General features: G+C 43.6%; 5 protein-coding genes across 5 annotated transcripts; 1 reads left to right on the forward strand and 4 right to left on the reverse strand.

Annotated features, from left to right (window-relative positions):
* Positions 1–734: 734 nt before the first annotated feature.
* EAE97_003565 (uncharacterized protein) lies at positions 735–1,961 on the reverse strand. The gene is made up of 2 exons (XM_038874077.1): positions 1,700–1,961; positions 735–1,587 (listed from the first exon to the last, which is right to left on the reverse strand). The coding sequence occupies exons 1-2, from the start codon at positions 1,714–1,716 to the stop codon at positions 1,149–1,151; spliced, it is 456 nt and encodes a 151-aa protein (XP_038734686.1). The 5' UTR covers positions 1,717–1,961; the 3' UTR covers positions 735–1,148.
* Positions 1,962–2,643: 682 nt separating this feature from the next.
* On the forward strand, positions 2,644–7,480 carry EAE97_003566 (uncharacterized protein; the record flags this gene model as incomplete). The annotated part of the gene is made up of 2 exons (XM_038874078.1): positions 2,644–7,224; positions 7,277–7,480. 2 exons carry the CDS (start codon positions 2,644–2,646, stop codon positions 7,478–7,480), a joined length of 4,785 nt encoding a protein of 1,594 aa, XP_038734687.1.
* A 2,964-nt stretch (positions 7,481–10,444) lies between these two features.
* Positions 10,445–11,941, reverse strand: EAE97_003567 (uncharacterized protein; the record flags this gene model as incomplete). The annotated part of the gene is made up of 5 exons (XM_038874079.1): positions 10,445–10,548; positions 10,627–10,881; positions 10,938–11,013; positions 11,088–11,619; positions 11,685–11,941. 5 exons carry the CDS (start codon positions 11,939–11,941, stop codon positions 10,445–10,447), a joined length of 1,224 nt encoding a protein of 407 aa, XP_038734688.1.
* A 1,263-nt stretch (positions 11,942–13,204) lies between these two features.
* EAE97_003568 (uncharacterized protein) lies at positions 13,205–14,098 on the reverse strand (the record flags this gene model as incomplete). The annotated part of the gene is made up of 2 exons (XM_038874080.1): positions 13,205–13,813; positions 13,901–14,098. The coding sequence occupies 2 exons, from the start codon at positions 14,096–14,098 to the stop codon at positions 13,205–13,207; spliced, it is 807 nt and encodes a 268-aa protein (XP_038734689.1).
* A 393-nt stretch (positions 14,099–14,491) lies between these two features.
* On the reverse strand, positions 14,492–15,405 carry EAE97_003569 (uncharacterized protein; the record flags this gene model as incomplete). Its single annotated transcript, XM_038874081.1, has 1 exon — positions 14,492–15,405. The coding sequence occupies one exon, from the start codon at positions 15,403–15,405 to the stop codon at positions 14,779–14,781; it is 627 nt and encodes a 208-aa protein (XP_038734690.1). The 3' UTR covers positions 14,492–14,778.
* Positions 15,406–15,566: the final 161 nt, after the last annotated feature.

The raw sequence follows: 15,566 nt of genomic DNA on the forward strand, positions 1-15,566 counted from the left end.
ATTGTATATGGATATCTAGATATATTGTATACAAATCAGATCACAATTATCGAATCAGATTTTCTGAGGCAAATTGAACGTGTGCAATGACTTTGGTTTTATATAATGCATGTTGTGATTGATTTGATAGAAAAATGTTACATCAGTGATTAATGTAAATAGGAATAGCTGAGGACATGTATGGGTCGGAGGCTAACTATTTTGTATTACAGTATAGTATGTATGTAGATGGTACGTATAATTTACTTATTGATCTGAGATATATACTAGGATATGAATAGTGAATTATTGGTGTAGCAAGAGTAGATCCATTGAATAGTTGATCAGGAGGCGTGGGGTTCTCTGTACGAGAATGGATGGAGATGGAGAGATTTGAAGCGGGAGAGAAGTGGTGCTGTGTTGAGTATTGCATATTGCATCCGGGTCCATCGGGTGGGATTGAAGTGCTGTGGATGGATGATTTGGAGGGGATGGGGGGTGTGAGATGTGGTGGGAGAATATATGTTTGAACTGTTGTGAGGTAATGAGTTGATATTAATATGAAGTGAAGAGAGGGGTATGAAGGAGTGAATGGGAGTTGGGGTGGTATGGGAATCGGATGGGGAGAGATGGAGTTCCGGGTGGGGGAGGAAGGGGAGAAAAGGGAAAGCTTTAAAAAGCGGATGGTAGGAGCTGATGTTTCTACTACATGTAGTGCTTGCAGGTGGGCATTAATAAGAATGGAGAACGGGGCGCAGTGAATATGTATCGATTATAGAAGTGAGGACAGGAAGGAGATGTTGCTGAATGTATGTGTGGACAGTGTCAAGAAATTGCCGCAGTGGTGTTATGTGACTTGACGAAACAATTTGCAATCTCAAAATACGCTTGTACAAGACGCCTACCGAATCTGATATAAGTATACACAAATTAACAACACCCCGCTCCGACGACCTATGCTAAACAATCCGAATCCCAAAATGTAAACCGAACCAGTTCCATCCTCATGTCAGACTCACATGAGCTTTCTTTCCCATGATAATACGGCTATTTTTCTTTCCCACGACTCCTCAAAGTATTGTGAATATGAACAGTCTAGTTTTCATCATAACTTTCAAACATGATGTTACATCCTCTCCCTTTGTATTTCAGTGAACACGCTGGACATATCAGAGCCTGATATACACATCCACACAATCCAACCTCCACTCTCTCTTTCCCAATAAATTTCTCAACCATTCGACTCCAATACCCGTCCATTCTTTGCTGGCCAAGTTCTTCTTCGCATCTTCTAATGCTGTGCCTGCTAATGCTATTGCGGTCTTATTGAAAGCGCCGGCGTACATTAAAACATTGTCTATGGTTTCGTTGGAGAGGGCTGTCTGATTGTTTATCTCTGCGGATGAATACGATGAGGAACGAGGTAAGAACCAGTTACTACTAAAGTCGAAGAAGCAGTGATCGGCCCAGTGACAGGAGGAGGCGAAGAGTATGAGCAGGAGAATTGAACAGTAGACGCAGGGTCGGTTGAGAAAGTAGGTGCAGATGAAGAAGAGGAAGATGAATATTGGAGATGCATTCGTGGGAATGAAGAGGAGAGGAAGCCAACTGTGTTGAGCGGTTAGTTATGTTGATAAGGATAGTCATTCAAATATCTAATGATAATGTATTTGTTGATTTAGGCTCGCTCCAAATAGGATTGTATAAGTTCATGGCGTACCTTCTCAGACAAAACATTTTAACGGGAGTATGCGCAGTGAGATTTCAAACAACTGGGACCAAGGGTCGTAATTGTATGAAATTATGCGATCATCCGTTGATGGCATGCAATGGCCCTTGGAATATGCAAACAGAATGTGATAAAGAATCACAATATGTACCAAGTACTTAGTGCGATCGACAGGGGGAAGGGCTCCTTTCCCGTTGGTGTATTGTGCGAGGTGAAAAAGAAGATCCTCTTGTAATACTTGATAGTATGGCTATAATAATATCTTTGAAATCATAACGTTTGGATTTGTTTCAGTATTTGAGAATTTGTATTCATGACGGTATACAATTAGATCTCTTCGCGTGATAAAATAAGATGGATTAACAATTGGTCGGCTTAGATAAGCGAACAATCCTTGAGGCATCAGCGTCTATCGTCCAATTATATCATTGGAACTACAACTTTATAAACGGAAAGAGCCAGGGGGTAGTCCAAGCTTGGCTATCAATTTATCCAAGGTTAACTGCTTTACGCGCTTTATACCTCACAAATTCGCCTCACACCTGATCCGATCCTCCCTCACCTTTATCAAACAAAACTCTACATACCCACCTCTCTACCTCTACCTCTACCCTTACCTTTACCCTCACTCGTAACCTCACATCTTCAACCCAAAATCTCTTCCATAACTTACATCAACAAATCCTTCATTTGGTACTTCAACCTCGAAGCTTTCAATACCTTTTTTATTGAGGACAGTTTCTGCCTTGTATCTATTTACAAGATTAGAGCTGTTGTCGATCGCTGAAAAAAAGTGATCGGCTATCTTCTTTCTCATCTTTGTTTCTTCAACAAATCCTTTCGTTACATACTCAAAACTTTCTTCTCGATATTGATCGATTCAATTTAATTTTCATTCAAAATATTACGCCTTGAGCGCGCTTCATTTTTTCAAGATGTCTGGATATCCGACAGGTTCTGGTGGTAATGATGGTCGTGGTTTGGATTCTCTGTTTGCTCAGCTCCGACAACAGCAAAATCAATCGCAGCAACCTCAGCAGCAGGCTGCTCCTGTTCATTTAGAGCCAAGTTATAATTATTACAACAACAATAATCACAATAACGGCGGCTTCTTTGGTCAAACTCAACAATTGCCTCCTCATTATCAACAACCTTCTGTTTCCTCGCCACTTCCCACCCCTCCTGTACATGGTCAACAACCTCATCATAGTTCTTCTATCATGAGTCCTGTTGATACCCCACATGCAGAACCCCGTCTTGCCAACCCAGTTGGTACCTCAACCAACGATAATCGTACTTCGAGCTTACTTAATTTGCTGAAGTTCAGCCAACCTTCTGCGAGCAAGTCAAATCATCAAGCAGCACCGATCGGCACACCACTTCCTCCATCTCGCGAGTCGTCCATGAGCTTCGGTGGAAACTCCGATGTTCTTGGTCAAGTCAGTGCTGGTAATCGTGGTGGTCAAGATCTTCTCGCTGCACTCATGGGAGGAGCACAACAAAAGCCAATTTCTACCCCGCAAATGACTCAAACAAGTCCGCAATTTGCCAATGCTTCCCAACCCCAGTCGAGCTTCGCAGCTGCGACTTCTCCACCTGCCGATACACAGGCTTATCTCCTTCGCCTTCTCAATCAACCAAAGCCACCTCAAACTGGCAATGAATCGCCACATTTGAATACTGAGAAGGCGTTGTCACCTCCAAGCAAAGCAAACAGCTCTTTGGACGATGTTGGTGATTTGGCACAAACTCTGGAAGATACAAAGATTGACATGGACATGAGTATGATGGGATCTTCGGCCTTCGAGGGCAAGATTGATAGACCTCTCAGCAAGGAAAATATCACTCCTCAGCCGAGAAACAACCAGGGACTGTTCACTTATGTCAATCCTTTCGAGGAATTGGCAGCCTCGTCTCCACGCAATCGCACCCCTAAGGCAACCGCGGGTGGTCCATCGAGTTCAAATCTTCCTGCACCTGCTTTCCAAATCTTGAAGCGACAAGATTCAACTGACAACAAGCGCAAGATGGACGAGAGAAGCAACAACGATAGTCCTGGCCAGGTATTCTCTAAGCGTAAGCTTGGATCTCCTGCTGCATCCTCTGGACCACCTACACCACTCCCTGATGGGCGTACTCAATTGGAGGCTTTGATTGGCATTGGCGCCTCAAGCCCAGCTTTAGCTTCCAATGGCAAAGGCAAGGAAACTGTTAGCCATGCTCTTGAGGAAGTTGGTGATGTAGTTGATAACCAAGTCCAAGAAGCTTTAGCTCGTGCCGAACAGGAGGCAACTACTGCTGAGATTGAGAAGGACTTGCGGAGCATGCTTGCTGCTGAAACCGAGACACAATTCGAGGATCGTGCACAAGTCGCTGCTACAGCTATCAAGAAGGTGCTTGACAAGGACGACGCTGTTCTTGACGATTTGCCTACTCCAATTGCTAATGAAGTCAAAGAAATTATTGACGACGCTGCGAATGGTCACATTGCAGACAGCTGGGAGAGTGCAGATGCTGCCGAGGATGCTCCACCCAATTATGATGAAACTGTCGTAAAGGTATTCAACTTCCCTATGAAACCATGGACTTCAATCACTATCAAAAATAGTGAAGAAGGTCGACCTAGTTTCCGTGACGAAATCATTATGGATATCGCTCGTCTCAAGAAAGAATTCGATCAAATCGATCGCACTCTAGTCACTGCCTCCTCAAACTTTATTGTTTATGGCATGTCAAAGAACGGAGGCATTCGCATTATTAGACAGGCTGATGGCAAGGATTCTCGACTTTTCACTGAAACACACGATCGTATTTTCAACGTTTCGACATCTAGTGCCCCAGCGGATCTCAAGGAAACTATTATCGGTACTGGTATTAGTGGCACTGTTTACTGGGCTATTGTCAAGGATGGCGAAGGAGATTTTATAGAGGAAAACCATCCTGAAATGCATGGCTTTGCTCTTCCTCCTATTCAAACTCCAGACAATGAGTCAGCTGGCGGTGTACTCAAGACCAGAGCTAGAAAGAGCTCAAACCACCCTGAATTTTTCGCCGTCGGACGCGGAAAGTCCATCCAAATCATCTACCCATCTGTTATCATGAAGAACTCCTTCCTGAAAAATGGAAAAGAGCGTATCGTTGATACGGACCGCTACCTCGCCTATCGATCTCTCAAAGTCAACACCGGCAAGGCAGGCAAAGACTTCACATTCAGTGAGGATGATACAACTATTGTTTCGCTTGACAAGGCTGGACGAGTCAAGTTCTGGGATGTCCGCCCTCTGACTCAGATCCCGGAAGGTGAGCTTCACCAAAAGGCTCCTCCCGTCGAGATCAAAGAGCCACTTACGACTCTCATCACAACTCCCGCAACTGAGAAATCATGGCCTACTTCGGTCTTGTTTGTTGATAAGCTTCGCCCTTATCAAAAGGGTGGTCCACTGCGCTACATGATTGTTGGTATGAAGCAAAATCATACTTTACAATTGTGGGATCTTGCTTTAGGCAAGCCTGTTCAGGAAATCCACTTGCCTCACAGCAAAGAATCGGATGCTGTTTGTAGCGTCTTGTATCACCCCGCAACCGGTGTAATTGTGGTCGGACATCCTACACGAAATTCGATCTATTTCCTTCACCTTTCTGCTCCTAAATACAACCTTCCACGCACTGTTACCCAAGCTGAATACGTTGAGAAGCTTGCAGCCAATGACTCCAGTGTTTCTAAGCCAGATTCTACTGCTGTTGTCAGTGGCATGAGAGAATATTCATTTGCCAGCAAAGGTAATCTTAGAAGTTTGGACATCTTACAGAATCCTGCTTCCCCACCTGCTCGTGGAGAACCAATTACTTTGTTTGAGTTGTATGCTATGCACTCCAAGGGTGTGACTTGCCTCACCATTAAGCAAGCAGATCTAGGCTGGGATGTCAACAATAAGTGCATCTCTGCAGTTGTGGCTGATAGAGTTGGAGCTGTTACTATCGATACATTGAAGGAGATCAGCACCGCGCCAATTGCATCTGAGTCAGGAGAAACCGCACCAGAGCCTTCACCTGCGCCAGTCCCTACTCCTACTAGGATTATTCAACGTACAGCTACCAAGGACAGCTCTCCTAAGGAAACTAAGAAGGTCGCGCAGACCGAGCCATCTTCTTCAGCACCCAAGGCTGAAGAGAAGGCTGAGAAAAAGGAAGCCCCGGTCGCACTTGCCAACGGTAGTATTGCCGGCGCTAGCGGGACTGACAATAAAGCCGAAAAGAAGAAGCGACGAAAGGCCAACTCAAATTCCGAATCCTTATCAAATTCCTCTCAAACCAAAAACATCGCAACAGAGAATAATTTAGCATCAAGAAACAACAATACTTCTCGCGCAAATATGAATATTATTCCAGATGTTGGTACCTCTTCAAGTTTGTCAGCGCCTGGCTTGACAGATGAAGTTCTCAAGGAGATTGAAGGTCGCGTTTCTGGAGAAGTGAAAAAATTACTTAATGATTCCTTCAACACTTTGGATCAGAGAATCAAGGATGACAGACGCACTCAAACCGCCGTCGCTGATGCCAAGCAGGATGCTGTTCTTCGCCTTATCTCTAGCACTCTTACTGGCAACATGGAAGAATCATTGAAACGTATTGTCAATGGAGCTTTGGAAAACTCTATCGTACCTTCCATTGAAAATATTACCTTGAAGACCGTCGATCAACGAGTCGCTCCAGCTATTGTTAGTCACTTGAATCAAACCTTGCCAAGAGAATTGCAAAAGGTCCTTCCAGATGCTGTCAACAAGGTTATGCAACAACCTCAACTTCTAAAGCTGATGTCAGAAACCTTGGCTAAGAGTGTCTCTTTCTCTTTTGAAGAGCAATTTTCTACTCTCTTGAACAACAGCATCACTCCTGCTTTTACCCAATTGGCAGTCAACACATCTCAACGTGTCGCAGCTGATGTTCACCGCCAAGCACAAGAACAGATTGGTAACATTGAACGTCAACGACATGCCGACAGCCTTAAAATCGAACAATTGACTCAACTTGTTCACGGGTTGACTGAGACCATTTCATCCATGGCTTCTGCACAATCTGACTTCCAAGCTCAATTCTTGCGTGTTCAACAGAGAGATAGACAGGGTTCATCTCACCGTGCTAGCCCTGGAATAGGTCACAACTCCAGCAGACCTTCTGTTTCCTCAGCACTCGCAGCTCCTCCTGTTGTCGAAGAAAAGTCGCCACAGGAGCTTGAGTATGAGGAGATGTTCAAGCACATTCAAGCCCCCATGCAAGAGGGTAGATTTGAAGATGCTGTTGTCCGTTGGTTGCAAACTGGTAGGGAGCAAGAGTTCTTTGCAAGATACTTCTGTAGATTCTCTCCAAAGTTCATCACTGAGCTTAGCCCACTTTTGCTCCTCAGCCTTGGTGCTATCATCACCATTGAGTTGACTGATGATCTGATGAATCAACGTCTTGCCTGGACCGAAACCATCTTGAACTCCTTCCAGATCAAGATGGTCAGTGGATATCTTGTAAGTTTCATGTACTCCTTTGGCGTTTAATGTATACTAATATTATTTGCAGGATGATCAAGTCGCCGATCTGGTTCCCAAGATCATGAACATTTATATTCAGCGCCTCGAACATCTCTTCATGCGCATCACCAACGTTGCCCCTGCTGATCCCCTTCTCAAACAACTTTCTCAGATGGTTTCCACTGCCAATCGTATTTTGGAGCTCTATCGCGAGCGACCATCTTCTCGCCATATGACCGGCTTTCCACAATAAGAGCGTCCTCGATACTACGAATAATCATATTATACACACTCCGGATATCTTTTTTTTTTGAGGGGTGGCCAGTCTGCAGTGGATTTTTTTCCGAATTTCCAATAGCCACGCCAAATCTCTTCATTGAGAAATCTCTAGTTTATTATGCTTATTACTACACCAAATATTGAACACTGATACGGCCTTCTCGCAAATGGCATTGGCTCTCGAGATACTGGAATGTTCTCAGCCTTGCTATCCATCAATTCTTTTTCTGCGGATCTTCCGGCTTTATGTTCACATGATATTTTCAAAATTTTCTTTTTCTTGACTTTCTTTCAACTTATTTTTTGTGCCAATACCAGCGAACAAAATCGCGTTTCTGCGTATGTTTTCTACTACCTACATTTTCAGGCGCATGAGCGACATACAAAACACTATCTGGTTATGAAATTTTCATACTTTGGGGGAGCTTTTGGTTGGCTCGGGTCGCTGAAAAGGGTTCTCTAATGGCTGTTCTGATCTTATGATATGATACCATCTGGGGATTTCATGGGACTTTTCTTTTCATTTTCCCGAACAATATCTGATATGGATGTGGATGAAGGAGGGAAATGGACGATTATTATGGAATGAATGAATGGATGGGTGGATTTTCATGCGACCCTAGCTTACCTCGGCCTGGATCTCGCTTGGTCTTTGATTAAATTTAAAGACATTTGCGAGCTATACCCTTGACGCCCTGGAATGAAATGATTATGGTGGAGCTTCATTTGTGTGTATTTTAGACTCGGGGAACTTCTTCAAAGAAGACTTCGAGAAGAGACATGATTATTAGGCTAGTGAATACTATTCGTTGCATTTATTACATACTTGTGCATCTTCATGTAATGCGAATGGGGTGACGTTGTGTGTTGTAGTGTGATCAGCACCGAGTGTTGCATAGACTTCAGTGGGTAATGTGGAGGCAGAGTAAACACGAGTGAGGAGGTGCAGATGTGAGGAGCGTAGGTCATTTATGAGAGAGGTATAGAGAAGTATTTCCCAGGCGGCGCTCGCAAGATGGTTGGATTCTGATAGGCTAATCGAATGCCATCTGGAGACAATATCTTAGCGTAGAAATCTATTTTCTGAGTTTCTTGACAATATTGCCAAGTGTATGGAAATTGTCTTTAGCTGCTATAAAACCTCTGGAATTCCTGAAAAGAACCCTTTTCCTGAGGTGAATACCATGACTTTCTAGAGGCACTTACTCTGGGAAGAGTCCATCATTGAAAGATGCTCATATAGGTAGGTAGATACCCACCATCACATGGTAAACAGGCTTCGCTTACCACGCTGCATAATTGTTGTTTCAAGCTGAGGCTCGTGTTATCGAATTAAAGATTGGAGAATGAAAAATTGGCCTAAATAGACTTTTGGGCTGAATTGGGCATTCGTGAGAACCACTCACCCGATCCTCTATGAAATATTTCAAATGCGGTGATTAGTTTAATAATGCTAGACTTTCCTTTGGGCCTGGGCTGTTTCTGGTGCAATAATACCTAAACCTAACTTAATCAGCCAATCTAGATCACAGGGCTTGCCGATTATTCCCTTTAGCTAGTTAGGCCAGGCCACGGATCAATTGACAGTAATAGTGCTAATCGTGGGTGTTAACCGATAGGGCGTAGACTACTGCATCGAGGATATTGCGATGTACATTTTGGGAGGAAGTGAGAAGGAAATGTGTAGTTAGCAACCCCTTTTTCAAAACATTGGCACTCAACCCTGGGATTACATGAAACATACCACAAACAACTTCCCCCTGTCCAAAGTATCCTAGAACCTACCTACCATCCCCCGAGCGAACGAATCCCGCACGTGTATCATCCCGTAAAAACCTCTAGTTACATCGCTCGCCAAGTTCCAACCGACTCATCACTCGGAATGCTTATCGGAGTCTTTCATCCGATGGCCGCGACCGAGCTATCTTGGTTGAAGAGGAGATTCCGGAAGAATTAAGCATCGTACAATTGGACGCTGCATTCTTGGCATCATGTATCAGATATTGAGATGGTATAAGTGCTGACTGGGTGGGGCATTGAAATGTCTCCCTTTCCAGGAGAGGAAGTTAACAATGTGCCTAGGTGGAGAAAGGTTACGCAAGGAGAGGGAAGATACTTTGCGGGAGATTTTGCAAGAAACCTGCAAATTTCCGATGAGACCATATTCATCCTTATTCCAACTCCTTTTCCCCACCCAAATCCATGAAATCTATCTTTCCTCCACCCAAAAAGCGACTCCAGAATTTCGCCCGCTCCTTGGCCGCATCTAGACCACAATCTCGCCCCAATCTACCCCACAACCCCACACCCATCGCGATCCCAACCCAGACCGGAAGACTGATCCCCAACATAGCACCAAAATCAAAGCCTTTCCTTCCCGCACTGCCCTTGATCTTCCCCTCAATTCTGACGTCCTACACCTTCTAATACCACCATGCCCCCCTTCCCGTTTCCACAAAAACTCCGCTTCTCTCCACTTCTTGATCGAAAGGGGATGGAAGGGAACAGAGAGGTGTCTTTGTTGCACATCGCATTTTTGTGGGCCGTGACACTTGTGTTGATTATGGCTTGCTTCGGGGGTTGGTTGAGGCTGAGGGGCTGAGATGTGGTGAGGGGGTTGAGGGGGTTGAGTTTATTAGGTACTTGGATGGGGGCTCAGACGCTCTCGGTATATGTAGTGCATATTTTGTTCGTGTGTATTTTTATCTCCTTTATTTATTCACAAGAGGTTTAATGTTGAAATTCGTATCGATCTGAATAAAAGACTTAAGAAAAGTATTCTCGAGTTTTCCTTTTTCTTAATAGTATTAGAAGGCAAGGATATACTCCATTATCATTGTAGAAAATATTATAGTAAGATTACCAAAGTGGTGAGATTTTTTACGTGTATATCTTTAGTAGTAGCTAATGATACTTTGCCTTTTCAACAAACCAACATTCAATGTCCTAAGTAATAAGTCCAATAATTTCCAATCTGTCTTATATCATCAACCAAAGCTGGCGGGTTATCCAATCCCGGAAAGTGTCCGCCGAAGTTATGATCTACGGTCTCGTTAGCAGGAAGAAGAGAATAGCGCCACGAGAATTTCATTGGAATAGTTAAGAAAGGGAAAGACTCACAATTATAAGTTACTAGGTTTCCCACCCATGAGACTACTTTTTCTGTCCAGAATGCACCGCTGTATCTGAAGCTGCTAAACAGCATTGGTGCATCGGTTTGCGCTTTGCTGTAGCTTGAACTATACGCGTCGGTATTCTGCGGGTAGGTGAAAATAGATGATACGAAAGACTTGGTCAAAAAGTAGAGAGAAACTTGGCGAAGGATTTCATTGTGTGTGAGGACAGACGGTGATGTTCCTGCTTGTGGATCGGACCCTTCAGGCATTTCAGCTTGAGATACAATCGGAAGATGGGGGGGTTCAGAGTCTTACACGAGATATATTTCTCTGCCATCCAGGACAATTGTCCAATGGGGTTATCATGAAGCGCTGAGCCAATAGTGTTGGTCTATTTATGAGTCAGTTTACTATTTACTGGCTAAATAATTACAGCAGGATAGTACACCTGCATAGCATTCTTACCTTGGTACTCTGTTCGATAACATACCCTGTGTTGAAACCCAGGACTAGATTTTCCTGAAACTCCTCATCCGCATCGAGAGTGATGTTGTATTTAGGGAACTCGACCGGGCTTAATGGAAGGAATGGTATACCAGTAAGATGAACAGCGCGCACTGACTTGTTGAAATTGTTATATAAGTTGTACGCTACATTACTACCAAAGTCTGACCCATGAGCAGCATAAGTCTCATATCCCAAAACGTCAGTCATCAAAGTGTTGAAAATGCGTGCCGTATCGTTTGGCGTCCAGGTGGCAGGTGGTGCACTGGAGAATGCGTAACCTGGTAGTGAAGGGACCACGACATGGAAGGAAGCTGAGGTTCTATTGGATGTGCTGGATGCTGTCGTTAATGGGTCAATCACTGGAAGAAAATCCATGAAAGTTCCAGGCCATCCATGGTTCAGGATAAGCGATATTGCATTTGGCTCGCTAGACTTCTGGTGGATGAAATGGATCGTTAATCCTTCTATCGTTGTCGTGTAATGATTATACCTTTCAAGATCATTTAAATACATGAACACGTGTCGAGTATGATTAGCTTGGATAGGCATACGAACCGATTCAAATCGGCCTGCTCCGTAGCCCAATCGAAAGTGGTAGTCCATTCCGTCTGCATCGATTTTAACACACTCAGATCAATTCCGAGCGAGCCACTAAGTCCAGGATATTCCTCGACGGCCGGTAGTTGGGTTTGAGACACCAGTTGAAGCATTCGATGTGGCTCTAAGTCGATTTTAAAATCCTTAACTTGGGCGAGCGCCACATGACCGGTTAAGAACCCTAAGGGAATATTCATTGACTGGAACAGCTGCATCTTCTTGATCTACAACAGAAACTTTGTGATAGTATCGGGTGCTAGATTTTACTCTTTTCGAAGTGCAGAAAGGCAGCTTTATACAACTACTTCCAAATAGGCTTTGCTTACCTCACGTGTGGTTGATTGTTCGAATGTGAGAATTATTGGCTTGCTTCAATTTCTCCAACAATTATTTCCAACAGTTGGATAACATGCAAATACTTAAGACGCAAGCCCTTGTTGTCTGATGTGAGAAGAGTAAATTACAGAGTAGTAAGTAGGGTAGTTTATATTGAATATATCATTAGGCTATATTAACTAAGCTAGAGGTATGGGTAACTATTTCTTTCTGCAAATCAGATTTTTCAAGAAGCGTAATAAGATGTCGCGAAAGATTCAGGAAAGAAAAACGGGGATCGCTAATTAGTACGGGAATTCTGCCCAGCACATTGCATGTATAGTCCTCAATACCTTGGTTGCACTGCGCCGAGTACAAAATATATCTTGTTATTTCAGATAAGATTTGATATGAACAGAGAAAGCTCCACTGCTATTAAGCTCTAAATCTAGTGTTCGATTGTGTCGTTACTATATCTCTGCTTCATCCCTCGTAGCATTCTCTTTCTCGTAGCCATTAAATGACACAATCCCTTTAGGAACGCCGTTTTACTGCCTCTATTCATCCACAGAGGCTACCATAGAACTCTATAGAGGAAAATTTAAATATCAGTCGAAGCCGAAATAGAGCATGTAAGTATGCCGGGATAGGCTTGAGGTGAATTGAAGTTCAAATGTAATACAAGATTAGAAGTAGGTTTCGTATGAGATCAGGACAGTTAGGAACATAGAAAGAAACGCTGGGTGGACACAAAAGCGTACAGGTGCTCAAGCGCGAGCAGATATCTCCCCATTACTACATCTCTTGGCTTGCAGTATACCTTCTCCGACATTACTCTGTATCACACTTCTCTTAGGCGCTCTACTTCTCATTGGAATATATCACATGGGAAATGTATACTCGCGAGACTGTCACAATCATGTTCAGACATTCAATGTGACACAGTTATTTATAAATAGTGAGTAAATTTGAACAACTACCGAAATAAATATATTCTGCAAACATTGAGTTTCAAAAAGATCTCCCCATACCTGAGCTTTGCGATTTCGTATATTTCTTCATTTTTACTAGTACATGCAGAGAGTCTCTTTACATGTCCCATCAGTACAGTATTCTGGCAACATAAGACCCAATGACTAGCTGCAGTAACCATCCGATGATGCTCAGTCGGAATTGTCGGAATAGTTACGCTCGTTTTCACAATCGTAATTGTAACTCCAGTGGAAATTTCTATCCAAAGAAATTGGAGGCGGCGGGACGTAATTCCACTCATCATCCAAAGTCTTATTCTGATCTTCGCTCCACGGAGCTAAGGTTCTATCTGGGCCGTGAGGCTGGTACTCCGGCTTATGAGACGTTTCAACGCGCCTCTTGGTTTCGATGCGAACCAAAACTTGCCACCTCACGGTTCCTGAACGGAATTTGCTTCGCAAATTAGGAAGATACTGGACATCCCCAACGCAATAAGAGATGATGTCGTCGCAAATTGGGCGTTGTTCGAAAATCTTGTAGGAACCACCAAATTCAGGCTTGAATAATCGGGCTCCTTTTTCTTTCGCCAGATTCCAGCTCGTTGGATCGTGACTATCTAACCCGCTTTGCTCAATACATTTGGCTAAACCGTTCAAATACTTCCTAGAACTCGTCGTTACTCTCGTAGCACTCTCCATAAGCTGGATATCCTCTACCCCTTGTAGTGCCACGCCAAAATGTGCATACAAGGCATCCGCATCGTTGCGAATGTCGAAAAAGACCTTTGGAATGTTTTCGTTCTAGAGAATGTCCTTCAGTGATTTACCTTTCGTGCCAGTGGTATTGAAAGCTTGTGAACCTAGCAAATGTATATCTATAAGACAGACGCGCATGCTCGGGCTTCCTATATTGATCAGAAGGGTGAGGATCGAAAGCGAGCCCTCACGGCAGAGGTCTACGCCTTCGAGATCAATGTACATGGTTGACTCGACCAATACCCGTGATGCGTAGCGGAAGATAAGCCAATCGACCAGATCGCTGATTTGCTTCTCTGTGTCGATGATTTCTGTCTTGATATCCCTCATACTTATGGCAAGAATAATTCAACTAGTTCTAGAGCTTTTACTTTGAACTTGAATGTGTAGCTTCTTACATATTTTTTCTACTTTCGCTTGGAATATCCGGATAACTTTGACCGAAATTTTCGTAAAGTTATTGTCGCAATGCTTATGTTGTACTTGTTACACGTGTCGTGGGTAAGTGGCATGAAAGGTACAATACTGCCTTTTCCGGCTACTTGATTTTGCAATTACGATTTGCTATATCTCTACCAACCATGAATCCCACTGGGGAGGCCAGAAGGCTACTTGCATCACAGCCAAGCGCATGGTCGGCTGACCGCTATCAACAACCAATCACTTGTTGATAAACGCACCTCTCCTCCAAAAACGAATTCGGCTTCTTCCCGCTTTCTTCAACCGTCACACCACAAATTATGAAATGAGTCGTAGTGTTTTGGGGTTTGGGGGTACATTTATCTTCCGTTGTGTTATCTTGTCTGTGGTAGGAAGTTTAATACTGGTACTATCGTGGAAGTTTGAATTCGTGTAAAATTGCCCAGAATACTTGTGACTTCGGATGTAAGATTACAGTCCACAAATCTCGAAGATGCAACCATAAGATATAAGAACCAACAGTATTGTTCTGAACATGTAACTTCTCCCATATTCAATCCTCCATGTCTATCCTCTCTACATTGCGCGTCTCACTCCTTGCGTAGACTTCCATATTTCTTATCCGCCATCACCTCCTCAGTGGTAATATCCCTATCATCACCAACGATCAATCCCAAATGAGTTGAGGATACCTCTCGGACTCTTATTATCTTTTTGTATGTATCAACTCTCTCAATTCCAGCACATGTATTATCGAGATTTGATGATGGCGGAGAGTTGATTGCAAGTACGAGAATCTCAGTGAGTGACTTGAGGATATTATTTGTGTATCCGTGTCGAAAAACAAGCACCGCGTGTATCAGGGCTAACAACATGTGTAGAACGAGAATTGCCACTGCCAAACGTCTCGTAGAGCCTTGAAGAGAGTAACTGTAGCCATACCGGAAGCGCTTAATGTGGATATCTGTGACGTCTTTGGGAACATTGGATAAAGCAGTAAAGTTATGGTTCGGTCTCACTGTAGGAGTTAAGACATTGAAACCTGTGTTCATCATGTATGGAATTCTTGACATCGCATCTGAGATAAAAGTTGTCGCTATCATGCCCAATGGGTTGTCGTTATTGATGCCAAATGACGAGGATGCCAGAGGCAAGATTATATCGTTCGGTGGCAAGGCGGCATTTGCCCACTCGGCATCTATCTGCACTGTACGCATGGTTTTCGTTGTATCGGTAAAATCTCGCACCCAATAATCAAGACTCTGTGTTGGATTGGTAGTGTTAGGTGAATGAATATACCGATCTCTTGCGGGGTCAATGTAGAGTTTAGATGCCTGCCACCCGGCGAACAAGGAACACGAGGAAATACGAACAAGGT

Source organism: Botrytis byssoidea (genome assembly GCF_014898295.1).
Source record: "Botrytis byssoidea strain MUCL 94 chromosome Unknown BBYS_006, whole genome shotgun sequence".
Classification (NCBI taxonomy): Eukaryota; Fungi; Ascomycota; class Leotiomycetes; order Helotiales; family Sclerotiniaceae; genus Botrytis; species Botrytis byssoidea.